At 44.0% G+C, this 26,691-nt stretch overlaps 2 protein-coding genes across 4 annotated transcripts in view; both read left to right on the top strand.

The window, feature by feature from the left end:
* Positions 1–26,691, top strand: part of AGBL4 (AGBL carboxypeptidase 4) — a 1,384,238-nt gene that overhangs the window by 1,107,886 nt on the left and 249,661 nt on the right. The gene's annotated exons all lie outside the window — the stretch shown is intronic.
* Positions 23,345–26,691, top strand: part of BEND5 (BEN domain containing 5) — a 49,443-nt gene continuing 46,096 nt past the window's right edge. Inside the window, exon 1 of one of the 3 annotated variants that reach the window (XM_055585955.1) lies at positions 23,345–23,702. In XM_055585955.1, the coding sequence (XP_055441930.1) occupies positions 23,477–23,702 (226 nt within the window). In that variant the 5' untranslated portion in view covers positions 23,345–23,476. The remainder of the gene's footprint in view (positions 23,703–26,691) is intronic. The other 2 variants (XM_055585957.1, XM_055585956.1) reach the window with 2 other exon arrangements.

Genomic DNA, 26,691 nt, shown 5'->3' on the forward strand with positions numbered 1-26,691 from the left:
GTAATATCAGGACCTAGTCTTGATCAAGATTGCTGCTCTGTCTGTGGTTATGAAGCTGAGAAAATTGTTGAGCTCAAGTCTTTGACATCAGGCCATTGGTCTCATTACTACAGTGTCTGCTGTTATGTAGCTACCCTGGAAAACTGTGCCAAAGGAGTCTGGGTGCATGTACCCAAGGACTCATCTGGTCCTGGCTAAGCCCAACTCTGTATATCTGGAAGCTGCAAGGAAAAAAGATGCCCCAGATCTCCACATCCTCCAGTGCTTTCCTCCAAGACAGCGCTAATCAACATATTAGAGTCTCCTGCTTTCATGACTGGGAACTCCTGAAGGACAGGAGCTCATCTGACCCATCAGTTTTCGTGAATTCATTGTCCCTAATGCAGAGTTCCAAAGAATAGCGAGGAGAGATACAAAAGGCTTCCTCGCGATCAATGCAAAGTAATAGAGGAAAACAACAGAATGGGAAAGACTAGAGATCTCTTCTAGAAAATTAGAGATACCAAGGTAACATTTCATGCAAAGATGGGCTCGATAAAGGACAGAAATGGTATGGACCTAACAGAAGCAGAAGATATTAAGAAGAGATGGCAAGAATACACAGAAGAACTGTACAAAAAAGATCTTCACAACCCAGATAATCATGATGGTGTGATCACTCACCTAGAGCCAGACATCCTGGAATGTGAAGTCAAGTGGGCCTTAGAAAGCATAACTATGAACAAAGCTAGTGGAGGTGATGGAATTCCAGTTGAGCTATTTCAAGTCCTGAAAGATGATGCTGTGAAAGTGCTGTAGTCAATTTGTTAGAAAATTTGGAAAACTCAGCAGTGGCCACAGGACTGGAAAAGGTCAGTTTTCATTCCAATCCCAAAGAAAGGCAATGCCAAAGAATGCTCAAACTACTGCACAATTGCACTCATCTCACACGCTAGTAAAGTAATGCTCAAAATTCTCCAAGCCAGATTTCAGCAATATGTGAACCATGAACTTCCAGATGTTCAAGCTGGTTTTAGAAAAGGCAGAGGAACCAGATCAAACTGCCAACTCTGCTGGATCATCGAAAAAGCAAGAGAGTTCCAGAAAAACATCTATTTCTGCTTTATTGACTATGCCAAAGCCTTTGACTGTGTGGATCACAATAAACTGTGGAAAATTCTGAAAGAGATGGGAATACCAGACCACCTGACCTGCCTCTTGAGAAACCTATATGCAGGTCAGGAAGCAATAGTTAGAACTGGACATGGAACAACAGACTGATTCCAAATAGGAAAAGGAGTACGTCAAGGCTGTATATTGTCACCCTACTTATTTAACTTCTATGCAGAGTACATCATGAGAAACGCTGGACTGGAAGAAACACAAGCTGGAATCAAGATTGCCGGGAGAAATATCAATAACCTCAGATATGCAGAAGACACCACCCTTATGGCAGAAAGTGAAGAGGAACTCAAAAGCCTCTTGATGAAAGTGAAAGTGGAGAGTGAAAAAGTTGGCTTAAAGCTCAACATTCAGAAAACGAAGATCATGGCATCTGGTCCCATCCCTTCATGGGAAATAGATGGGGAAACAGTGGAAACACTGTCAGACTTTATTTTTTGGGGCTCCAACATCAGTGCAGATGGTGATTGCAGCCATGAAATTTAAAGACACTTACTCCTTGGAAGGAAAGTTATGACCAACCTAGACAGAATATTAAAAAGCAGAGATGTTACTTTGCCAACAAAGGTCCATCTAGTCAAGGCTACGGTTTTTCCAGTGGTCATGTATGGATGTGAGAGTTGGACTGTGAAGAAAGATAAGCACCAAAGAATTGATGCTTTTGAACTGTGGTGCTGGAGAAGACTCTAGAGAGTCCCTTGGACTGCAAGGAGATCCAACCAGTCCTTCCTAAAGGAGACCAGTCCTGGGTGTTCATTGGAAGGACTGATGCTGAGGCTGAAACTCCAACCTCATGCAAAGAGTTGACTCATTGGAAAAGACCCTGATGCTGGGAGGGATTAGGGGGCAGGAGGAGAAGGGGACAACAGAGGATGAGACGGCTGGATGGCATCACCGACTCGATGCACATGAGTTTGAGTGAACTCCGGGAGTTGGTGATGAACAGGGAGGCCTGGTGTGCTGCAATTCATGGGGTCGCAAAGAGTTGGACATGACTGAGCGACTGAACTGAACCTAACTGAACCATGTTGTTTAAGGACACCTCCAATGTCCTTGTTGCAGGCACCATGCTAGGAATTAGAGTTATACAAGTGGACAAGCCATACACAATTTCAGCCTTCATGCAGGCTACTGTCTCTCAAGGGACAAGAAATAGATGCTGTGATGCAGAGAAGGAATATAAGTTTACAGTGGAACAAAGAGCAAGGGTCCTAACCAAGAGAGGGGTCAGAGAAAGTATTTGGGGAGGAATTGATGTTTAAGTTGAGACTTGAAAGATAAACATTTGAAAGATAAAACACTTGAAAGATAAGCATTTGGCCAAATGTGGGGAATTTGTTACAAATAGGGAGAATGGCTTGTATGATGACCTGGAAGTAAAAGAGTTGGCCCATGAAGGAATCCCTGAAGGCCAGTTTGATCCTTCTAAGGGAACTGTTCTTTAACAGTAGTGCTGGTCACATGAACCTACACAGGTGATGACATTGCATAGCGCTAAACACATGTACACACAAATGTGTACATGTAAAACTGGTGAAATATGAATAAGGTCAGTGGATATAGCAATGTTGATTTTTCTGGGCATGGTACTGCAATGCAACATGTAAGATGTCGCCATGGAGGACACTGGGTGAGGAGCACGTAAGATCTCTCTGGATTATTTCTGACAATTGTGTATGAATCTACAGTTATCACAAGCTGGAATCAAGATAGCCAGAAGAAATATAAACAACCTCTGATATACAGATGATACCATTCTAATGGCAGAAAGTGAAGAGAAACTAAAGGGCCTCTTAATGAGAGTAAAAAAGGAGAGTGAAAATGCTAGCATAAAACTCAACATGAAGAAAAGAAAAAAACTAAGGTCATGGCATCCAGTCCCATCACTTCATGACAAAGAGAAGGGGGAAAAGTAGAAACAGAGACAGATTTTATTTCCTTGAGCTTCAAAATCAGTGCAGATGGGATCTACAGCCACAGAATTAAAAGACACTTGTTCCTTAGAAGAAAAGCTATGACAAACCTAGAAAACATATTAAAAAGCAGAGACATCACTTTGCTGACAAAGGTCCATGTAGTCAAAGCTAGGGGTTTTCCTGCAGTCATGTACAGATGTGAGAGTTGAACCATAAAGGAGGCTGAGCACCAAAGAATTGATGCTTTTGAATTGTAATGTTGAGAGCCTCTCGGACAGCAAGGAGGTCAAACAAGTCAGTCCTAAAGGAAATCAACCCTGAATATTGACTGAAAGGACTGATACTGAAGCTGAAGTTCCAGTACTTTGGCTACCTGATGGGAAGAGCTGACTCATTGGAAAAGACTCTGATGCTGGCAAAGACTGAGGGCAGGAAGAGAAGGGGACAACAGAAGATAAGATGGTTGGATAGCATCACTGACTCAATGGACATGAATTTGAGCAAACTAAAGGAGATAGTGAAGGACAGGGGAGCCTGGTGTGCTGTGGTCCATGGGGCTGCAAAGAGTCAGACACGACTTAGCAACTAAACAACAACAATTACCATTATCTCAAAGTAAAAAGTTAAACGGAGAAGGAGGGAAAGGAGAACCAAGCAGCAGCCAGTTTGACTGAAGTTGAGGAGGAAGAGATATATAGCATAAGTTGAACCCAGATTGTTGATAGAGGATCGACCATATAGGATTTAAATCATGTGGGGCTTTATTTGAAGATAGATGTTTAGCCTTTGGAAAGTCTTATTCATGGGTAACATGATCAGATTTGCATTTGAGGAAGATCAGTCTGGTTCAGAGGATACACTTGGGAAAAGAAAGATAAAAAGCAGAGAAATAACAAGCAAAGTAGAATGTAACAAATAAGAAGAGATATAAGTAGGTTTGATATATTTTTATAGAATTGATAGCACTTGATGACAGAGCTAAGAAGACAAGAGGAGTCAAGAAGAACTCACAGGTTTCTGACCTGATCACTAGTGACTGAGGGTGCTATTTAAAAATAGGGAACATTTGAGAAGACACAGGCTTGGGGAGAAAGGTTTGAAGAGATGGGTTTGGAATATTTGAGATGCCATTTAGACCTCAAAGTCCAGATGTCTAGTAAGCAACTCTATACATATGACAGGAGCTCCGGGGAGACGTCTGTTCTAAATGTGTGAGCACACAAAATAAGAAGACGAGAATTTTAGGCCGAAATTCTGAGCAATACTGACATGTAAAATGTGGGTCAGAGAAAAGGATTCCTTGTGGAAATTGAGGGTTATTGAAGAAGAGGTAGGAAGAAAATCCAGACAACCAAAGTCAAGAGGAGAAAACATTTCTGGAAGAAGACAAGGTCAACAGTGTGACTGCTGCTGAGACCAAAGGAAGGAATCAGTGACCTTGAATTCAGCAGGTCATTGGTAACCTGGGAGGTCCAGGCAAAGGTCAGACTGCAGTGGGGGCACTGCAGAGTGAATGGGAGGTGAGTAGACACTGATAATACATGGGCTGCGCTTGTTTCCAAAAGTGCTCATGAGAAGGAGATAAAGAAGAAATGAAAGCTGAGGCAAGGATGAGCAAGAGTTTTGAGGTGGTTCAGGGAGGACCACCTGAGCCAGCCTGAGGGAAGGACTTGAGCACGTGCAAGTGCAGACAGGAAGAGGCCCCCCAGAGGGAGAAGCTGAGAGAGCCCAGCACACAGCACTGCGCCTGCCCTGTGAACACTCTTTTCTGAAACAAATGAGCAGAGGCAAGGTTTCTGTGGGCACAGTCTTTGGGTTCTGTTGCACCCCACTAACTTCCTCTTTCTGCAACAGCTGGGCCATTATGAACTGCACAAAAACTACCTTTTCAAACTCCCTAGAGGACATTCGATTTCAGATCCAAGCCAAGGTGCTGCCTCTCTGAAGGGTCCATGAGGCTGGATGCACCCCTCCCGTGGCAGCACCTGATTCCCAGCACGAGGGCAGAGCCGAGCAGAAACGTTTCAGAAACTGCAGCCTCTTGCCCACCCACTTGGAAAGTCAGCATGAGGCAGAAGGCATACTTTTTGACGAGGACTTCATATCCACTTTGAGAAGGCAATATGGCTGGCTTACCAGATAACCCAAACAGCTTGAAAGGGTGTGCTTAGAGACAAGAATCTCATTACAGTTAATTCAGGCACCCCTTCTATATTAGTCATCTCCCCTACAACCTGCCACTAACTTGGGTAAGGTGCTGAACTTTCTTGTTTATACAATGGGTAGCAGTTCATGGGATTATCATGAAGAGAGAACATACAAGAGCCATGCATGTATTAGGTCTTTTAAAAATCCACATGTCCTTCCTTTTCTTGCCAGGATTCAAAATTTCCTTTCTCCCCAGCAAGTACCCATGTCTTGCGTTTAAGGGCCAAAGGGACTGGACTTAGAAAGAAGAGCATCTCAGGAAGCACCTGGCATGGCTGCATCTCAGAATGATACCCTCTTTCCTTTGGGCAGGTTTTTTTGTTTGTTTGTTTCAGGGACCCTGCTCTGGGATGACCTTTAGATTTAATGTGTAGAATGAGGCTTCCCTGGTGGCTCAGATGGTAAAGAATCTGCCTGCAATGCAGGAGACTGGGGTTCAATCCCTGGGTTGGGAGATCCCCTGGAGAAGGAAATGGCAACCCACTCCAGTATTTTTGCCTGGAGAATTCCATGGACAGAGGAGCCTGATGGACTACAGTCCATGGGGTCACAGAGAGTCAGACACAACTGAGTAACTAACTAACAAAAATCCAGATGAAATGATAAATTAAGAGGGATTGTGAGAGAAATGTTCTTCATAATATAAAAAGAATTCTTTGCTTTATCACAAAGTTTCTTTAAATATGTGCTCCCCTGGTGCAATTAAGAACTTGTTTATAGATCATTCATTATCTGGCAGAGAGGCTTGACTGGAAGGAATATGGCTGAGAGACACAGCTGGAAAGTTGAGAGCTTGTGCCAAGTGAGAATCCATCAGAACCAGAGATAGCAAAGCAAAGAAAGCATGGTGTAAATCAGAAACAAAAAAGAAGTCACTTTCCAAGAGTTGAGCCTGCAGGCACTCTCAGACGTCTAGCCAGGCTGGAGGGGTGGGTAAGTGGACCATTCACCAAATCAGAGAAGGCAGGAGGGAGAACAGGGAAGGAGAAGTATGCATGGAGGTAGAAAAAGGGTCTAGTTCATTTTGGGACATTTTGAATAAGAGGGTTCTGTGGGGTATCAAAGTGGAGAAGACAGTCTAGAAGAAAGATAGCACTATGCTCCAAGCAATGCTTAAGTATTTGTAGTTTCCTGAGAGTTCCAAAACTAGTTCATCCTTCTCTGCTTCCTCATACACTGGGTTCTCAGCCCAAATGGTGTCTGCTCTCTCTACCCTCTCATACCTGCAGAACTTCTAGCCATCCTTCAGGTGTCAACTCCAACTATAGGGAATAGTCAGGCAGCCACAGGCTGCCCATTTTCTTGGACAAACTACCTCCACTTACACATACCTCCATTAGCCCCGAGCCTCACAAGCAACCTTCCTTACTGGCTTAACCAAGATCACATAATTGAATAAATGTAACAGGCTCAGCACAAGGAACTCAATAAATGTTATTCCACTTCTTCTGTTACAGTTATTGAATTGGCTCCCTTGCGTGTCTCCTCAATTGTATTAGTTTCCTAAGGCTGCTGAAACTAAGTACCACAAACTGGATAGCTTAGAACAACAGAAATTTATTCTCTCCCTCTTCTGGAGGCTAGAAGTCCAACATCAAGATGTCAGCAGAGCCATGCTCACTCTCAGGCTGTCCTGCTTCTTCCAGTTTCCAGGGGTGGCCATCACCCTTTGGATTTCCTCACTTTACAGTTGCATCTCTCCACCTTGGCTCTGTAATCACCCCACATTATCCCTACGTGTCTCTGTCTTCACATATCATTGTTCTCCTTTTATAAGGACATCAGTCATTTTGGATTGGACCCACCTTAATGAGCTTGTTTTAACCTAATTACATCCAATTTCCAAATAAAGTCACATTCACAGATATGAGGAGTTAGGACGTTGACATAGATTTTGGGGGGAGGACACAATTCAACCCATAACAGTGAGGGGAAAAATGACTTCTCCCCGGGGAAGGCCCATTTCTTTTTTTGTCTCTGTCACATCATTTAGCACAGAGTCTGGCTCAAAGGAATATTTTTTGAGTTTGGGCTATACACCTATGCTTTCTCAATCAGATTTCTTTCTAATGCTTTGGTTTATACCTGTGTCCACTGTGTGAAAAGATCTGGACTGGAGGCTTTCTGCATGCTCTCTTATTTAATTGTATCAAGTACCCTGCGAGGTAAGCCTCCCTATACCACAGATAAGGAGACCAAGCTTCAGAGAAGTCAAGTGACTTCCTCAGCTCTGCCCAGCTGTTGGGCTGTGGAGCTGGGATTGGAGCTCAGATTTATCAAAGCTTGGATCCCTCCACTGCATTCTGGTGCCTTTGCTTTCATATTTCAGTCAAGCCTCTTTGGGAGTCCAGACTGCATCAGCTATGCTTAGGTCAACCCTCCAAAATGGGCTGGGTTCATGCTTTGGCCAGAGTGTTAGAGAATCTCACTGATGGGGGTTGGTTAGGGAGTAGAGGGGAAGGCAGAGAGGGCAGATGGAAATGGCAGCAGGACACCCTCTCCCCAAGTAGGAAAGGCTTCCCGACACTAAACCTTGAAAATGATGAGTTCTATGGTTCTCCAAGAGTAGATAAGCTAATGCCAGAGGCACGGATAAGATCACCTTTTTTCCAGAGGCTTTCTCCCATGATCAGTAGCAAGCATGGTAATATACAACAGAGGAAAGGCTCACCAGAAGCTGGGTGCCAGGACTGATTTGGTCAAAAACAAACTTTTTGACTTCTGGTAAATCATTGTCCTTCTGTCTTCAGTTTAATCATTTCTAGAATGAGAGGTTTGGGCTGTAAGTTCTCTGATATCACTATTCTTGGTTTCCCGCATCTATAGAATCTGTTTCCGTCTTATAACACTATTTTAAGGTGTTTATTACACTGCCAAGAAAAGAAGAAAAAAAGAACCTTCAGGATGAAATTTCTTTATGCCAAGGAAAAGATTTTTTTCTTTTCCCTTTCTTTGCTTGCAGAGTTCTTCTTTTATTCCACCCTGACTGCCTATTCATTCTGGTAACCCTCCCAACTTTCCTCAGTGGCAACAAGCACTCTCTGGCATAGCCCTTCCTTTTTTTAATACCAAAGATAAGTATTTTCTCAAAAATTAAAACTATGTTGACAGTACTTATCTGGCTCCTATGTTGGTAAGTCTGTTTTGTCCTCTTGCTGTGACCTGTCCAAACAGAAAGGTGGAAGAAAAACCGGTGCACAGGTCCAGCTTGTTTAGCTTGGGGCCATTTTGCAGCCCCCTTGCCAAGTGTAAGCAGGGTGATTTCATTTCCTATGCTTCTTTCAGCCTCTTGAAAGTGTGCAGGCCCTAAGTGAACATTTCCTGGAAGATGCTTTCTTCCTTGGACACTGGACATCTCAAGTGGAAAAATGTACCTTGTTGTTTGTGCAAATGAGATCTGCCTCCACTTGGGGAGTGGTAAGAGTCAGAGGGATAGAGTTTTGATCATTTCATCTTTAAAGGTCAAAGCAGCAGTGATGTGTTGACTTGGGAAAAGAAATGTTTTTCTTGCCAAGAGTCCACGTCCTGGATTTCCCCTAAGCTGATGAATCTGGATGCCTGAAGACCACAGAGTCCTTCCCCTGATGACTTGAAGTTACTAATAACTGTTTGCATGTTCCAACAGCAAATTTAAATTTGTAAGCTTCATGCATATGTCCCCCTATGCCACTGCCTTTCGTAAGCTTTCTTTGCATCTTGCCCCCTAAGGGACCAGGGGATAGGATTTGGACCTTTCATTCAAGTACCTCTTACTCTATCCAGATCACAGTTGGTGCTGTCAGATGTCAGGAAGCTAGCAGGAAAAGGAGTACAGCCTCCCAGATTCTACATGGAGTTTGTAATGGGAATTAACACACCTAGCAAATGACAAGCAATATGCCAGGTACCATGAGAAGCAACAGAGCAGAGTGGAGTTTGAATCCAGGATGTAACTTAGGCCCTAACTTTTCCTCTCCAATCCTCAGCTGATGGGTCTGTAAGGTGATGATGAGCATTGCATGTGAAGCATCTAACACTGCCAGGGACAAAGATCTCAATAAACTTCAGTCCTTTTCTTTGCCTCTTCTTCTCTTTTACCTATACTATCTCATTTGCTTTTCTCAATCCTAAAAGCTTAGTTTCCCATTTTATGGAAGAAAACAGTCTGTCCAGCTTTCCACTGTTTCCCAAATATTAAGTAAAGCTTTTGGCATATAATGAGCCCTCAACAAATAGTCATTAGTAGATGAATGAATGCATAAGGCAGTCTCACAGGAGTTAAGAATATTGTCCAGAATTTCACAGCCAGTATCCCAGATAAGTTAGGACATAAGTCAGGACACTGCAGAAAAATTCATATAAGGAGACAAAAAGAGAACCCAGAGCTGGGAACAGAAAAAAGCATAACATAACTCATCCTACTTTATGATTGAGAACACTGTGTTTCACAATTTAGAAGGCATATTTTAAATATAAAAAGCTGAACATAATTTTAAAAGCAGACAATAAAACCCCAAACTCAGCTTAAGTCCTAAACTTTTTTAAGATAAAAGTGCAAATCTTGCTAAGGTCCCAGCTTTCTCAAACAAAGCACACTGCCCCAGGGTTGGCCAGGAGAGAATGGTGAGTGGTATCTCTGCAGTAATGTTGGCCAGTCTTTGGGGAGAGGGGGGAAGATACTGAACCCCCAGATACCTGGCTTCTGGTGATCCATCCTACCGTTACCCGGTGACCTCCTGGTGTGTGCATGCTGAATTATTTCAGTCCTGTCTGACTCTTTGCCATCCTATGGGCTGTAGCCCGCCAGGCTCCTCTGTCCATGGGATTCTCCAGGCAAGAATGCTGGAGTGGGCTGCCATGGCCTTCCTTCTCCAGGTGATCTTCCTGACCTAGGGATTAAACCTTGCATCTCTTTTCTCTCCTGCACTGACAGGAGAGTTCTTTACCACTAGCGCCACCTGGGAAGTCCAAGTGACCTCCTGGGAGAAAAAGGTAATAGAGACTCTCTCAGAAGATGAGAATGAAGAAGACAACTGGTTTTCATGGGACCTACTATGCATGAGGCATTGATCCTGCCAGTCTCTTTCCACACATAGTCTTTTGGACCCTTTATAGGATTCTATTTGATAGTTGAGAAACCTGAAAGAGATTTGCTCAAGGTAATGGAACAATAATTGAACACATCTCTGGGTCTAAAGCCTGTGCATATTTCACTTTTCCTGTTGCCTCATTACTTCTTCTGTGCTGGCCACCTCTTTGATCCGGGTCCTGGAGCCAAAAGCAGAGTTCAGTGATTAGAGACTATCTGATGGCCCAGCAAAGGAAGTATGCATTAGCAGGGTTGGGTGGGGCCTGCCCAGGTCCTTATTCTTTCTGCCAATTGAGTTAAACTGTCTGGCCACCTCATCCAGAGTCTTATATACCCTTGCCTATCCTATATTTTAGAAAAAACAAATAAGCGGCACCCTTAACTGAGTAATCTCTTCTTCCTCTGTTCTAGCCATTTATTTTCCATAATAATAAAGATGTACCTGATAGTAAAGAAGGGGAGGTGGGGTTCTGATATTCTGCACACAGTTCACCCACCACAAATTCACCCACCAAATGACTGATTGACTGAGTTAGAGAGAGAAAAAAAAAAGTCTCTTATTCCAGGTGAACAAAGATATAAATATCTCTAAAGAGAAGTTTCAATACAGTGTAAGAATCCTATGGGGTGGGTGAACTCCTGCCTCAAAGAAGGTGGAGGGAGCCTCCAGACTCTATTAGTGGATGAAGGAGGGTTCTAAGTTCTGTTAGGGTAGGTGTCATAGAGTAAACTAAAGGAATATATGAAAAAGACTATCAACAACAACAAAAATGTATAGAAGAGTCACTTTCCATTACAATAGAAAAGCTTAGAGGTCAGGAACTTTTTTTTTTTTTTGGTTGGGATAATAGCTGGCCCTATTGTGGTACTAAATAAATAAACTGATTTTGAGTAAGTAAAAGAAAGCCGTCTTTATACTTCTGACTGAATCTAGTACATTCCCATCCACCATAACATGGGATGAAAATGTTAATAAAATCCAGGATGTTTTCTGAGATAGTGCCTGCAAGGGTCTCACCTGGGACAATCAGAGTGGTCTGGCCATCCCTTGAAAACCAGTAGATGACCCTCTGAGGATGGATGATTTATCACCTCCCCAGGGAGAGGTAACCCTCACTGGGTCAAGAGTCTGACCCAGATGAAGCCAGGGTTGGAGTACAAATCCGTGGTTGGGCCTCTAGAGTCAGGTAGCCTGAGTTTGGACCCTGGCTCCACCATATACTCCTATGTGACCTTGGGAAAGTTAGCTAGCATCCCTATACCTAGGTTTCTTCAACCCTCAAATGTGGCTGATACTATTAATAATAGTACCTGCCACCCAGAATTGCTTTGAGGATTAAATGAGAAATGTATGTAAAGCCTAGTATGAGGTAAACTGCCGGGGTCCAGCCCCAGTGGGTCCAGGGAATTTGAAGGGGAGACGGCGTCGGCGATCAGGAGACAATAGCTTACTTGTTAATTAGAGATATAAAGAGTGGTTAAATAGGGATAGCTCAGTGAAAAAATTCAGTGGAGAAAAGAAGCTGAATAACTTGGTTTACGTGGAAAACCAATAAAACTCCAAGACAAGGAGTTTGCACCACACACGTAGGCCACAGGCATCCTCCCATTCTCCCGAAGGAGAGGAGACACTAAGGCCTCCCCGGTCAGATCTTAGAAGCCCAGGCAAAATTAGTAGGCTTGGCGAGCCTCCATGCTCCAGATGGGAATTCAGCCAGAAGGTGAGAGAAAGAACGACATGGGGAGACCAAGCTTCGGTGAGCAAGGCCCGCACTTAATTTTCCAAAGTAGTTTTTATACCTTAAGTTGTGCATAGAGGATAATGGGGGAAGGGGTAGAGTCATGCAAGGTCAGCAGTCCTTGATCCTTATCGAAGCCAGGCTTTCTTCCTGCAAACTTATCATATGCAAAAGTTTAGGTGATTTACATTATCTTCTGGCCAGGAGGCCTGTTAACATTTTATGACCCTTTCTTCAGAAAACTTATTTTTCTTTAAAGGTGATTATTCTAAAGTCAGGCGCCAAGCTGTAAGTTAACTCTTTTCAGAGAGAGAGATGGTGGTGGGGGACAGCCCCCCGTAAAGTCAGAGGTGTAGGTGAGAGCACAAAGCAGTAAAGTAGGCAGACTCTGGTTTTGGGGGTAGATGCTTGAGAATTTCCAGGGGAATTCCTGAGGCTCGATCCCACCTTTGCATATGCCGAGCCTCCTTCCTCATGACCTTTGCCACGGGCGGAGTTCCTCACGCTGGCTCCGGGCAGTAAACATTCCACAAAAATTCATGGCTGTTATTTCTCTTCTTGTTCTTATTCCTCCAAGTAACAGAGGGTAAGAATGGGGTGGGGTGACATTTCTCACAGAGATTTCTCTAACTGGAGCTCTCCGGTCTTCTGTTCTGGCTCAGTGGAGGCTCCTTCCAGACTTTGTGGTAACAAGTAATCCCCAATAGTTTTTCCCTGGCTATCAACACAGGCTATAAGAATATAGAAATCTGCTTGAGCTAGAAACCTCAGAGTTCTTTAAAAAGAATTCAGGGTCTCTGGAGTAAGTAAACATGGTTTCAGAAACCCTAGATAATGTAGTTATGGTAGTCACATCATCAATATTCTCAGAATCATTAGCTACTCAATCTAGGGATGCATGGATTGATAGATATTAGACGTTTCCCTAAGATCTAGTTCTCAGATCTCTAGTCAGGATTCAAGCCTCTAAAAAAAGAGTAGGGATGAAACTCCACAATCAGTTCAGTTCCTTGTTGCCCAGGAAACTCTGAGGTAAGGCCTATATCAAAGCAGTCCTTGAAACCAGATTCTGGGTTAAGAAACTAAGGTTCAGGGGTTCTCACAGGATTATAAGCAACTCTGTCACCTCTATAAGTCTTAATTTCCTCGGTAGGAAAAAAAAATGTAAATATCAAAACTTGTGAGTGTTCTGAAAATATTAAAGGTGATATGTATAAAGCAGCCTGAATAGATCCTATCATGGAAATCAATAGTTGTTAGTTCTTGTTTTCATACCATTCTTCAGATTTCGTATTGAATTTATGGTGTGGTTAGGATATATTCTTAAGAAAATCAGAGTTATTCATGGTTTTGTGTGCTTCTGAGAAGATTCAGTTCCATGAATGAATGTTCTCTTGTGTGCCTCTGACCCAGAATGGCAGTCCAGAGTTATCAAACAAAAGTCCAAGAGTGATGACAATGTGGGGTGCACTCTGGCCCTCTGTGGACCTGTGATGGGCAGATATTCTGAGCCACAGGTGCTTGAAATGAGCAGAGATGATAACCGAGAACTAGCATGTGGCCACTGAAGCAAAGTTGCCCTATTACCTCCCAAATAATGTTGGAATCATCAAAATACTAGAATGAGCCAGTGTTCACCATGAGTAGGGCTTTGAGAGTCAGTGACACCTAGCTAACAGCAGGATAAAAAGGAAGTTTAGCCTTGTAGGATGAGGCAAAAATCACTACCTTGTGTCCCAGGAGGCCCATGGACTGTGTCAGTGAGGTTCTTGATACTATTACATTTATTGTTGGTTCCAGTGTGTGATAACTATGTGTGATTGTCAATGTGACAATTTTTCTATAATTATTTCCATTTTTTTCTCTCTTTACATTTAGGAAAACATTTTGAAAATGTCAGTCTGTCCAGTGGTTCTAAAGGAAAATTGAGGGCTTTTATTGTTTTGAGGGGCCAAATTATGGGGGCCAGACATGGTGGGGGCCCAGAAACACACAGACACTCTCAAGAGGAAGATAAGACTCAGAGGGACAGAACAAGGCCCTTGGGACACCTCTCCCACCTCATCTTTGCAGGCTTCTCTCTCCTCCAGGGTCTGTTTCAGATATGCATTCTTTCAACACGTATTTGTTTAGAGTCTGCCTTATGCCAGGCTGGGTGCTAGGATACACTGGTGAAGAAGAAAGATAGGACCTCTTTCCTAGAGGAGGCTTTTGACCTAGTGGCAGAGACAGACAATAATAGAATAAATATATACTATAATAAACTTCATGAAAAAAAAAATATAAGTGGCAGTGGAAATACGTAACAGGGACCTGAGCTAGTCTATGAAGGGGGATGGGAGGAGCATGCCAGCAAGCCTTTCCTGGGGAAGTGACATTTCAGCTGAAAAGTAACAGAATGAATTAATAACAGAAACCAGAGGCGGTTTCTAAAACTAATAGTCCCCTGATTGAAATTCATAGGTGAGGCAAGTTGCTTTCTTCCCAGGTAGGCTAATTTTTTGGTTTCTTTTTCAAAACCAATTCAAATGCTCTTCCTTGGTGACAGCATTTCTTCTCCCTCTTCTATTCACAAATTTTTTTTTTTTTTTTTTTGGTCTTCAACCATTGGGAATTGGTTTGCTTTGCTTTGCTAATGCGGAGTATACACACCTAGACTAAAATGCCTGGGTTCAGATCATTCATGTAGCCAACTCCTGAGCGTGACCAACATGAGATCAAAATGTAGTTGAGATCTGATGGGTTGAACTCGACCACTGTGTTGCCTGCTTGATCAGGCCAAGACATCTGGCTTCAGACTGCTGTAAACACTTCTGCATTTTAGATTTTACATAATCCATACATGTTTTTTATTTCTTTGAAGAAAACACAAAAAGTAAGTTTGAAAGAATGACTCAATGGATCCGAATACATTCTCCTGGAAGTGTTTGCTGCAGCAGGTCTGGGCGAGGCCCATAGCCTCAATAGCTTTTGAACTTATGAGATCTGGGTCTGCCTTTGGTGACTACAACCCTGTGCCCACAGGCTCTGGTTTAAAAAGAATGGCTCTGGGATCGAAGCATTATGGAGTGCTTGTTAGATAATTATCAGGATAATTTATCTCATTATATTCAGTCTTACTTTCAGCATGGGGATAAGCATTCTAGTAACAATAACGATAGTGACAATAATAATAATAACAATAATAGCAACTATCATATAATGAGAACTCACTATGTGTCAGCTACTGTGCCAAACATTTTATATGGGTTATCTCATTTAATTCTCACAGCAACTCTATGAAGCTGTATTAATATTTCCAAGAAGAAACTGAGGCTCGGAGAGATTAAGATATTTGTCCATGACCACACACTTAGTAAGGAAGCAAGTGTGCCAAGTCTGTCAGTCATGTCCAACTCTTTACAACCCCATGGACTGTAGCCTGCCAGACTCCTCTGTCCATGGGATCTTCCAGGCAAGAATACTGGCCTAGGTTACCATTTCCTTCTCCAAGTGATCTTCCCCACCCAGAGATTGAACCTGGGTCTCCCACGTTGCAGGCGGATTCTTTACCAACTGAGCCACCAGTTCACTTCAGTTCAGTCATTCAGTCATGTCCAACTCTTTGTGACCCCATGGACTGCCGCATGCCAACTTCCCTGTTCATCACCAACTCCTGGAGCTTACTCAAACTCATGTCCATTGAGTTGGTGATGCCATCCAACCATCTCATCCTCTGTCATCCCCTTCTCCTCTCACCTTCAATCTTTCCCAGCATCAGGGTCTTTTCCAGTGAGTCAGTTCTTTACATCAAGTGGCCAAATATTGGAGCTTCAGCCTCAGCATCAGTCTTTCCAGTGAATATTCAGGACTGATTTCCTTTAGGATTGACTGGTTGGATCTCCTTGCAGTCCAAGGGACTCTCAAGAGTCTTCTTCAACACCACAGTTCAAAAGCATCAATTCTTCTGAGCTCAGATTTCTTTATAGTCCAACTCTCACATCCATATGTGACTACTAGAAAAACCATAGCTTTGCTAGATGGACATTTGTTAGCAAACTAATGTCTCTGCTTTTTAATATGGGGTTTAGGTTACTCATAACTTTTCTTCCATGGAGCAAGCGTCTTATAATTTTATGGCTGCAGTCACTATCTGCAGTGATTTTGGAGCCCCAAAAAATAAAGTCTCAGTTTCCATTGTTTCCCCCATCTATTTCCCATGAAGTGATGGGACCAGATGCCATGATCTTAGTTTGCTGAAAGTTGAGCTTTAAGCCAACTTTTTCACTCTTCTCTTTCACTTTCATCAAGAGGCTCTTTAGTTACTCCGCTTTGTACCATAAGGGTGGTGCCATCTGCATATCTCAGATTATTGATATTTCTCCTGGCAATCTTGATTCCAGCTTGTGCTTCATCCAGCCCAACATTTTGCACAATGTACTCTGCATACATTTAAATGAGCAGGGTGACAATATACAGCCTTGACCTACTCCTTTCCTGATTTGGAACCAGTCTGTTGTTCCATGTCCAGTTCTATCTGTTGCTTCTTGAACTGCATACAGAATTCTCAGGAGGCAGGTCAGGTGGTCTGCTATTCCCATCTCTTGAAAAATTTTCCACAGTCTGTTATGATCCACACAGTCAAAGGCTTTGGCATAGTCAATAAAGCATAAATAAGTGTTTTTCTGGAACTCTCTTGCTTTTTTGATGATCCAGTGGATGTTGGCAATTTGATCTCTGGTTCCTCTGCCTTTTCTAAATCCAGCTTGAACATCTGGAAGTTCACGGTTCATGTACTGTTGAATCCTGGCTTATAGAATTTTGAGTATTACTTTGCTAGCGTGTGAGATGAGTGCAATGAGTAGTTTGAACATTCTTTAGCATTGTCTTTCTTTGGGACTGGAATGAACACTGACCTTTTTCAGTCCTATGGCCACTGCTGAGTTTTCCAAATTTGCTGACATATTGAGTGCAACACTTTCATAGCATCATCTTTTAGGATTTGAAATAGCTCAATTGGAATTCCATCACCTCTACTAGCTTTGTTCGCAGTGATGCTTCCTAAGGCCCACTTGATTTCATGTTCCAGGATGTCTGGTTCTAGGTGAGTGACCATACCATTGTAATTATTCGGGTGGTGAAGATCTTTTTTGTACAGTTCTTCTGTGTATTCTTGCTACCTCTTCTTAATATCTTCTGCTTCTGTTAGGTCCATACAATTTCTGTCCTTAATTGTGCCAAACTTTGCATGAAAAGTTCCCTTGGTAGCTCTAATTTTCTTGAAGAGATCTCTAGTCTTTCCCATTCTATTGTTTTCCTCAATTTCTTTGCATTGATCACTGACGAAGACTTTCTTACCTCTCCTAGCTCTTCTTTGGAACTCTGCATTCAAATGGGTATATCTTTCCTTTTCTCCTTTGCCTTTTGCTTCTCTTCTTTTCTCAGCTATTTGTAAGGCCTCCTTAGACAAACATTTTGCCTTTTTGCATTTCTTTTTCTTGGGGATGGTCTCGATCACTGCCTCCTGTATAATTTCGCAAACCTCTGTCCATAGTTCTTCAGGCACTCTGTCTATCAGATCTAATCCATTTAATCTATTTGTCACTTCCACTGTATAATTGTAAGGGATTTGATTTAGGTCATACCTGAATGGTCTAGCGATTTTCCCTACTTTCTTCAATTTCAGTCTGAATTTGGCAATAAGGAGTTCATGATCTGAGCCATCTTAGGCTGCAAATAATATAATCAATCTGATTTCGGTATTGACCTTCTGGTGATGTTCATGTGTAGAGTCTTCTCTTGTGTTGTTGGAAGAAGGTATTTGCTATGACCAGTGCGTTCTCTTCGCAAATTTCTGTTAACCTTTGTCCTGCTTCATTCTGTACTCCAAGGCCAAATTTGCCTGTTACTCCGGGTATCTCTTGACTTCCTACTTCTGCATTACAGTGTCCTATAATGAAAAGGACATCTTTTTTGACTGTTAGTTCTAGAGGGTCTTGTGGGTCTTCACACAACCATTCAACTTCAGCTTCTTCAGAGTTACTGGTTGGGACATAGGCTTGGATTACTGTGATATTGAATGGTTTGCCTTGGAAATGAACAGAGATCATTCTGTCATTTTTGAAATTGCACCCAAGTACTGCATTTCAGACTCTTTTTGTTTATTCTGAGGGCCACTCCATTTCTTCTAAGGGATTCTTGCCAACAGTAATAGATATAATGGTCATCTGAGTGTGTCACTTTTCAAACAAACATTTCAGAGCCCTGTGTATTTTCCCTGAATATAGTATCTAGGATTTGCTGAGCAATTTCTTTGTGACTACCATGTTACCTAAAAATCTTCCAACTCAGACATGCTCAACATGGTCTGATTTTAAAATAATCCAGGAACTAAAAAAGAAAACATTTCCCAGGTCCCATCCCCAGACCAGTTGTATCATAGGATGTTGGGGGACAGGACCTGGGAGTGGCATATTTTTATGTTCCCCAAGTGATTCTGATACACAGAAAAAGTAAAAACTCCTGTCCCAATTCTCACAATACATTCAGAAGGTACATATTATTGGCCTCATTTTATGGGTAAGGAAACTGAGGGAGGCAAACTGTCTTGCCCAAAGTTACAGCAGAGGTCTGATTCTAGAGTCCACATTCCTTTGGCCCTCCAGGTTGTCACCTACATGACAAGTTGGCATTCCCTCTAACTCCAGGCAGTGTTCACTGGCCTTTGAGGTTGTTCTCAACATACAAGTCCTCTCTTTCCTTCCTTCCCCCTGTCTCTTGTCCCTCTCCTCCCCCGCCTAAAAGCCCACTGTCAAACTCAGCCAGACTTCACCATCAGGAGTTCACAAGGATATACTGTGTTTATGCCACCGTTTTGGTGATAGTAGCAGTTCAGGGTAATGCCCAGCATGGGCCTCCCAACAGTCCCAGATCCTCCCAGCCATGTGTCAACATTCCTTCCTTGAATCAGCCTGAAAAGACAATGGCCCTGAGCTCATAGCACAGCAAGTTGTTTTTCTGGACAGAATTAAAAAAAAAAATTTTTTTTTTAAGCAAAGACTTAAAAAGTCAAATTAAATATCACGGGGGTAAAAAAGGCAAAATCATGAAAAAATGTGGTCAATCATTAGCAGAGAGGTTGAAAAGACACGCTCCAGTTGCTTTAAAAACTCACAGAACCCAGGTCTCCTTAAAATAGTTTTGCAAAGTACATTGAGAATTCCATGCAGTAATATGAAACATAAGTCCCCCTGCTGCCACTGATCATGCTTCAGCTGGCTAAACTGAAGGAGCTTGACATTAACCCAAGGCTCTGCAAAGCTCGACAGGAAAGCGCGAGGAGACACAGTCGCAAAGCTGCCCCAGATGTGTACATTTTCTGCTCCATTAAAGTAACTTGGAAGAGAGGCTAAGTACATTTGGCTGGTAGGAAGAGGGAGTCAGGGGAGGGGCAGGGAGAAGACAGGCAGCCTCATCGTGGGCCTCCCACTCCCCAGTCCTGCTTCCCCTCAATCCTTACCCACACCATTTCTAATCCAAAATGTCTAAAATGCAAATATGACCACAGGCTTTCCAGGATTCCCCAGAGCCAAACTCTTTGGCCAGTTTTTTTTAACTCTATCATGAGGTTCATAATACCCACTTCAAAGGTTCGGTGTGAAATTAATTGAAATCATATATACTTGGTGGCTGGCATGAGCGTTGGAGGAAGAAAAGTAGATATCACAATTATCATCATTGAAACCGGGTCATATGAGGAAAGACAGGTGAAGGAAGTGAAGATGTCTGGGCAGAAGACAAAGATCCTAATGAGATAGGATCCCAAGTTTTTCCATATCTGATGGGCTGGCATGAGAGTCTTGGTGGTGAACTTAGTATGACAGTTACAGGGGGAAAGGTTCTGCATCAGTGTAAGTCTGAAAGACCTTTCTAACAGTCAGTAGTGTCCCAAAGATAAGGGATGCTGGTAAACTTCCTAACATTAGAACCATATAAGAAGTGTTTGGATGACCATTTGGCAGGGATACTGAAGAGGAGGTTGAAACGTGATTTGGTCGAACAGGACATTTTTAACCACCTCTTTTAAGTCTGAAATATGTACTTTTGAACTCTCTTTGTTTGCCAATCACTGAATCATCAACATCTTGAGTTTCTGGTATGTGTAAAGCCTGGGGCAACAGTCTCTGGATCTAAGAGGTACTCTGACTCCAGTTTTCACTAGGACAAAGGATACACACTTAGTAGGTTCCCTAGAAGCTGTGTTAAAAGACTATGTGATACACACAGGAAGCAGAAACTCTGGTTGTCTTTCTGTTGCCTTTAGGCTGCTGAACGCTGTCTCTTTGAACATCCTGTTCATGCCATTCCTTCTCTAGAATCCATTCTGTGCACCTGCAAGAAAACGTATTGAGTCCAGGTTTACTCTGTTGGCATCCATGTCATTATTTGTTCTTTTCTTCTTTCTGGGTTCTTGGAAAATGAAACTGCCCCCTTAAGAGAACTATTTACACTGCCTTAGGTGGAGAATTTGTTTGAACCTGAGGGTGCAGTGGTACTTAATATGTTCATGGATGTGTCTGTCTCACAAAGAGAGCAATCATGATGGACACATTGGTTACTGGGAATGGGAAAGACAACTGAGATTCAGCTCCAACTCTGAAAAGATGGGACAGATGTTCAGCAAAAGCATGCAAGAGGTTTGTTATTCATGCGGTGTCTTTCTTTAATGCCTTTGTTTTACTAGCATTTTCTCCCCAGTTCCGCGCTAGGATGCTGAGGTTACCCAGCCTTTTTGTCACCCCCGCACCTCCAGAGAGCTCATTCTAATGAGGGAAGATAAAATGTGATGGACAAAATAGTAGAAAGAAACTGCCTGTGCTTGAGGAGAGAGATTGGTTGGGGAAGCTTCACAGAGGAGGTGACTTGTGCACTGGCCTTCAGGGGAGGGTGAGGTCAATGTGTACTCCGGGGAGGAAGAACTCCCTAGGATGAGGGCAGAAAACGCACAGAGGCTTGAGATCCTGATAAAACATGCTCTCTTGGAAGATGCCAAATAGTTTAATGTATCTGAAATGTACTGGAATGTCCAGGAAGGTGATAAGAGATGAGACTGGTAATGTACTGTGAGGTCACGCTCATCTAGACGGGCTAGGAGGTTGGCCAGGGTGCTACTTGAAATTATTTTGCAAACATAGTTTGGAGTTTCATGGTATTTCATTTAATATGGCCAGCTCTGCATGATTCATCTTTTAAATCAGAAATCTTGTTACACATTACTTCCCCTTGACCACCATAGGAATGTATTCTTAAAATAAAAACGCATGCAAGATCAGTCCAAACAAATCATAATCATGAAGGTAAACCTGCTGGAACAATTCAGAGTGGCTTCTCTTTTTTCCACAAGTATGTGGGGCAACAGAGGCATCCATACAACATGTGGTCCTATCTGTGTGTGTATCAGAGGCTCCGTTTCAGGGAACTCAATCTGACCTGTACAGTTGGATCTGGGGAGAATGTGTTGATGGGGTTTTTGGCTTATCTACTTAATCATTCATGTAGCTAATCTGAAATGTGAGCATAGTGCTTTTTAAAAAAATATTGTTTAATGCTTTCTGATTATAAAGTAATACCTGCTTATTGGGGAAAATGGCTATATAAACATAAACACACAAAGGAAAACAAAGTCACCCACGACTACTAAGAAACATTTTGGCACATTCATTTTGCTTTTTTCTTACAGGTTGAGTTCATTAAAATGAATTTTTTAAAATATATAATATGTAATTCAGTCTGCCACCTCCATTCAACATTCCTCTATGAGAACACTTTTCTCATTGTAACATAATTACTTATACTTTCTTAATACTTTCTGACCAGACTGTGTTTCCAGGACAGAGGAGGGTTATTCATAGTAACCTAATTTCAGCACAGAAATCCAAAATCAAGACTCAGGCTCTTGTACACTGTCTAACACTGCAAGAGATCCAGGTGTTTATCCTGTGTGTTTTCCTCTCTCTACCACCAGCCCTTAGCCCAGAATCTGGCATGTGGTGCATACCCAATGAATACTGGTTGCTTGAATAAATGGGTGTGATTGGATGGCTGGGTGAATGTGGATTTTTAATTATTATTATTTTCCACCCAAAATTTACTGAGCCCCTACCAAATGCCAAGTTTGTGCTAAGCAATGGGAATATAAGTAGCCACACTGGATACAAAGTCCACCCTCTCAGAGGCCTCAATGTGAAGATGCTGTCCCCCTCTAACGTGGGATGAGGCGCCTATGAGCAACAGCCCCAGTCAGCCCTCTTTAGGCTGATGGTGTTCATACTTTTCCGGGGGACACAAGCCCCTCGAGGTTCTCTTCTGCCTGTGACACTAGGGACAGAGCAAAGACTGCTGTTCCACAGAGTCCCGTTCCTGAACTCCTAGAGGTGCCCCAGAAATGCTCGGCTAGCCCTGGGTTTGCCTTCCCCGGAACAACCCTCCCCTCCCTGCTCATTCCAGCAGGTCCCAGTTTAGAGACCTGCATGCTGTGGAGGGGACCTCACTGCTGGAAGACTACAGGGGAGAGAGGCTACCCTGCTCCTTCCAGCTGAGAGGGGCCCTTGAGGCCCTTGATAAACTCTCCACCATCCCAGCCAGCTGGTCCAACTAGAAATCCCAGATAAGCCCCAGTTTCTGGTCAGAACTAGTTTGGTAGCACAGGGGGAATATTTCTAGTTGACTGACCCTCCCCACAGGGGAGCTGGCAGTTTCTGCCAAAAAGAAAAAGAAAGTGAACTAAAGGGGTTGAGGGGAGTGCTTAGAATTATTTGAAATACTCCAAAATTCTGCTTGCTTGCAAGTGCGAGTTTACACTTAGGAATGCAAACAAGCTTGCCCCTCGCCCTACATTTCTTCCCTCACACTCTCCTCTCCTTTGAAGTGCAGTTTTGCTACCATGCAATTTGGTTTGTAGCGCGATTGTTGAAGCGGCGAATCCAGCATGCAGCGCGACTCTGATGATTAGTCAATGCATTTTTTTTTTCCCCTCCCGCAAGGCTATTGTTATTATCATTATTGCAATGCAGTCTCTCGGCCCTTTCCCCTTCCCTCGGCGAATCGCACTCCGGTTGTGATTGCTCGGGTCTGACTTCGCGAGTGGCGGTGCGCTTCCAAACCCCCTCCTTCGCCCCCCGCCCCCCGCCCCCCGCCCCCCTCCCTCCCGGTTCCGCGCCCAGGCGAGAGCAGCCGATTGGCAGAGCGGGGCTTTCAGGAACAATAACAGCGGGGGGAGCCCGGGCCCTGGGGAGCCGCCCCCGCCCCCGGCCCGGCCGCGCGGCTCGCGCCCCGCGCCGGGTCCCCACCTCCGCGCCCGCCCCGCGGGCTGACCGGCCGAGCGGGGCCCGCCCCCCGCGCCCACCATGTACGCCTTTGTGCGGTTCCTGGAGGACAACGTCTGCTACGCGCTGCCCGTGTCGTGCGTGCGCGACTTCAGCCCCCGCTCGCGGCTGGATTTTGACAACCAGAAGGTGTACGCCGTGTACCGGGGCCCGGAGGAGCTGGGCGCTGGGCCCGAGAGCCCCCCGCGCGCCCCCCGCGACTGGGGCGCGCTGCTGCTCCACAAGGCCCAGATCCTGGCGCTGGCAGGTGAGCGAGGGGGCCGGGAGGGACCCGGGGGCCGGGCGGGGGCCGGGAGCCGGGGAGGGGGCCGGGGGGAGCCGCTGCTCGCTCCGGCCCCCTCCTCCCGTCCCATAGGCTTTTCTTTGTGGGGAACGGGGTGTCTAGAAGGCCAGACCAGTTAATAATACGGGATGGTCCCCTTTGTCTTCCCCGCCTCCCGGACAACTCGCGCGCTGTCAGTCTGTCTCCGTGTCTCCGTGTCTGTCCCCGTGTCTCCGTGTCTGTCCTACTCTTTCTGTTTCTGTTCTCTGGCTACTTCACTTTCCCTTTCTCTCTCTGCCTGTTTGCACCTTCATTTCTCTCCCACCTTCTCTTTCCCTCTGTCTCACTTGCTTGCCTCTCTGCTGTTTCAGTCTCCTTAAGTTTCTCTAGCCGGCTGTCTCTCCCTTTAAGGCCCGCAGTACTGCCTGAGGAGGCAAGGCTTGATATTGTCAGACTCTTCCAGGTGGGAGTCCCTCTTCACAGAGGAGAGCTATGACATCCTTGTCCCATCCGGGAGGTCCCTGGATGGGATGAAGAGGCCTTGATCGCTGGGTACTGGGTGCCTGTCTCCTGCCCCTCCCTGAATAGGTGCAGAGGTAAAGAGTTAGTGGCACTTAGCATCCCTCAGCCTCCACACCCCTTTTGAATCTCCCAGAAGGCTCCTCGAGTAAGAACTGAGGGCCAGGATAAGACTAGACTTCCCATTCCTGCTTTCCCAGGGCCCTGAGAAATAGGTAAGGCAGGTGGCGCATCCCCATTTGACAGATGAGAATGCTGAGGTTCAGCTAGAGTTGGACAAGAAACCAGCCCCCTAGTCTCCTTCACCAAGTTCTTTCTGCCATACTGAAGCACCTTTTCCTTTGTAAAGTCAGCAGATCCTCTTTCGCAGCCAGTTCTAGGAGGCTTGGGTACAGACAGGAGTAGAAGAGGGAAGTGTCCCTTCTATTTTGGGGAGCAGCCTTCTAGCTATTCCTGATAAGTAAGGAGGGTGTACCTCAGACTGAGCAGACAGTAAGCCCCCCTGCCCTCCAGTGCGAAGAGAAGACCAGGGATGAGTTGATATTGCTGGTATTTTGTAGTTTGAGACCTTTCCTATCTTTTCCAACTTCCTTAGCTTTCTTCATTTAGCTTAAAAGATTAATTCAGCATTTATCATATTTAAATTTGGCAAGTAAGGAAACTGTGGCTTGAAACAGAGAAGTGACTTTCCAAGGGTCTCCTGGCAAATTAGCAGTACATTAGAGCTCTAGTTCATGTTCCTTTCCATCACCCCCTGTTGCCTCTGGAAAGTAGGTTTGCCAGAGTTGAGGAGTGGAAGAAAAGCTGGAAACAGATGAGCACCTGGGGCCCTTTTGGCAGGACTGTGTCCTTACCACCTCTCTGACAAGCCCTGGGACGCAGTGGTATAAACCCACCCATAACACCAGGGCATGCCTGGGACCAGAAAAACAGAATGAAGGAAAGTATGCAGAAAAAAGGGAAACCTTTGTAGTTGATGAGGTTTTGTTTTGCTTGTTTGCTTGGTTTTAATTACCTGAGGGAAGGGATTTGGAGATTTTTTTCCCCCAGGAGTACAGAATTGCCCTGAGGAAGTTAAAACTAGGTTGTAACCTTGCTTCCCCTTGACTATAAGAAAAGAAAGCATGCTCTTGATGAGTCTGTTACACTCTTAGATCTGGAAGGGCCCTAGGAGAGAAATGGTGTATGTCAGAAGGAGTCAGTGGTATGTACATGTTTTAGTGTGGAATGGCTGTTTTCCTCTTTTAGAGATTGTTCATTCATCCATTTATTCATTCAGTAAATATTAACACTGTGCTTGGCTCTTCAAGCACCGTAGAGAGGCTGCTGGGGGTGACGGCAGCCCCCACAGACTCTGATTTTTGAAAATTGACAAAAGTCTTTTTAAGTAAGACAATGTAATCTTTGGTCTGAGGACCATGAATCTTGAATGAATAGACTGTTCATCCTTCCAAGTTGGAAATAACTCTTTGGGATTATTAAAAACAATAATAAAAAAAAGAAACCCACAAAACTAGGTAACATCTGGAAATTGGCAGAGTAGATCCAGAGAAGAAGCGTGGTGCCAGCTTGAGCAAAGTGAGTTGAAAAGCACTTTCCCCCACCTCTCTTCAGTTTTTTTTTTTTTTTTTCCCTTGAGAAGAGAAAAGGGGCGGGGGGTTGCAGGGAGAAGAGAAAGAACTTGAGGTCTTGAGGTTGGCTAGACCACATTTAGAATTCCAATCAGCTGGTTAATTTTTAAACTGGGGCTGTTCTTCTGGCTGTAGACCTGATGGGCCAAGGTGGGTTTGGGAATTCATTTATCCTGGAAGAACTCTCCTGTGTGTCTTGAAACCCCATCTTAAATGCCAAAGCTCTGAGAATTGCTTAGAGTGACTTCTTCTTAAAGAGCTCTTCTTCTGGCATGTCCTAGTTGTAAATACAGCTGTGCTGTGGGACCTGATGTGCTTAGGTGAGTCCTCAAGTGGGAGGCAGAGAAGGCTATGTTTTTGTGAATTAGCCATGAGTAATTAATCCCTCCCTGACATCAAAAGTGGGGTTTCAGGGGGGCAGTTTGGGGCTACTCTATGGCTTTTGGTGAGAAGTCTGTTTCATTACTGTTTGCCCAGGCCAACCCAGAGCTGTCTTCAAGTGTACCTCTTCTTGTATCCAGGAAATGTCAAAGCCAACTGCTTTGGGACTTGGCATTTTCTAGCATGTGCTGGTCTACACCATGGTTTCCATGTGTGTCAGACCTCATATATAGCCTTGATTTCAGTTCAAGCGAAAAAAACAAACACAGTCTTTATTGACAGTCTTGCTTTATGCCTGTGCCTTATCTCTGTTAGTCCTCCACAGAAACCTGTTGGTGGAGATTGCTGTTGTTACCATTCCCATTGTATAGATGAGGACACTGAGCCTTAGAGACTCCTGTGTATCTGCATAGCTGCAAATGACAAAGCCAGACTCAGAACCC

Source organism: Bubalus kerabau, chromosome 6 (assembly GCF_029407905.1).
Source record: "Bubalus kerabau isolate K-KA32 ecotype Philippines breed swamp buffalo chromosome 6, PCC_UOA_SB_1v2, whole genome shotgun sequence".
In the NCBI taxonomy this organism is placed as follows: domain Eukaryota; kingdom Metazoa; phylum Chordata; class Mammalia; order Artiodactyla; family Bovidae; genus Bubalus; species Bubalus kerabau.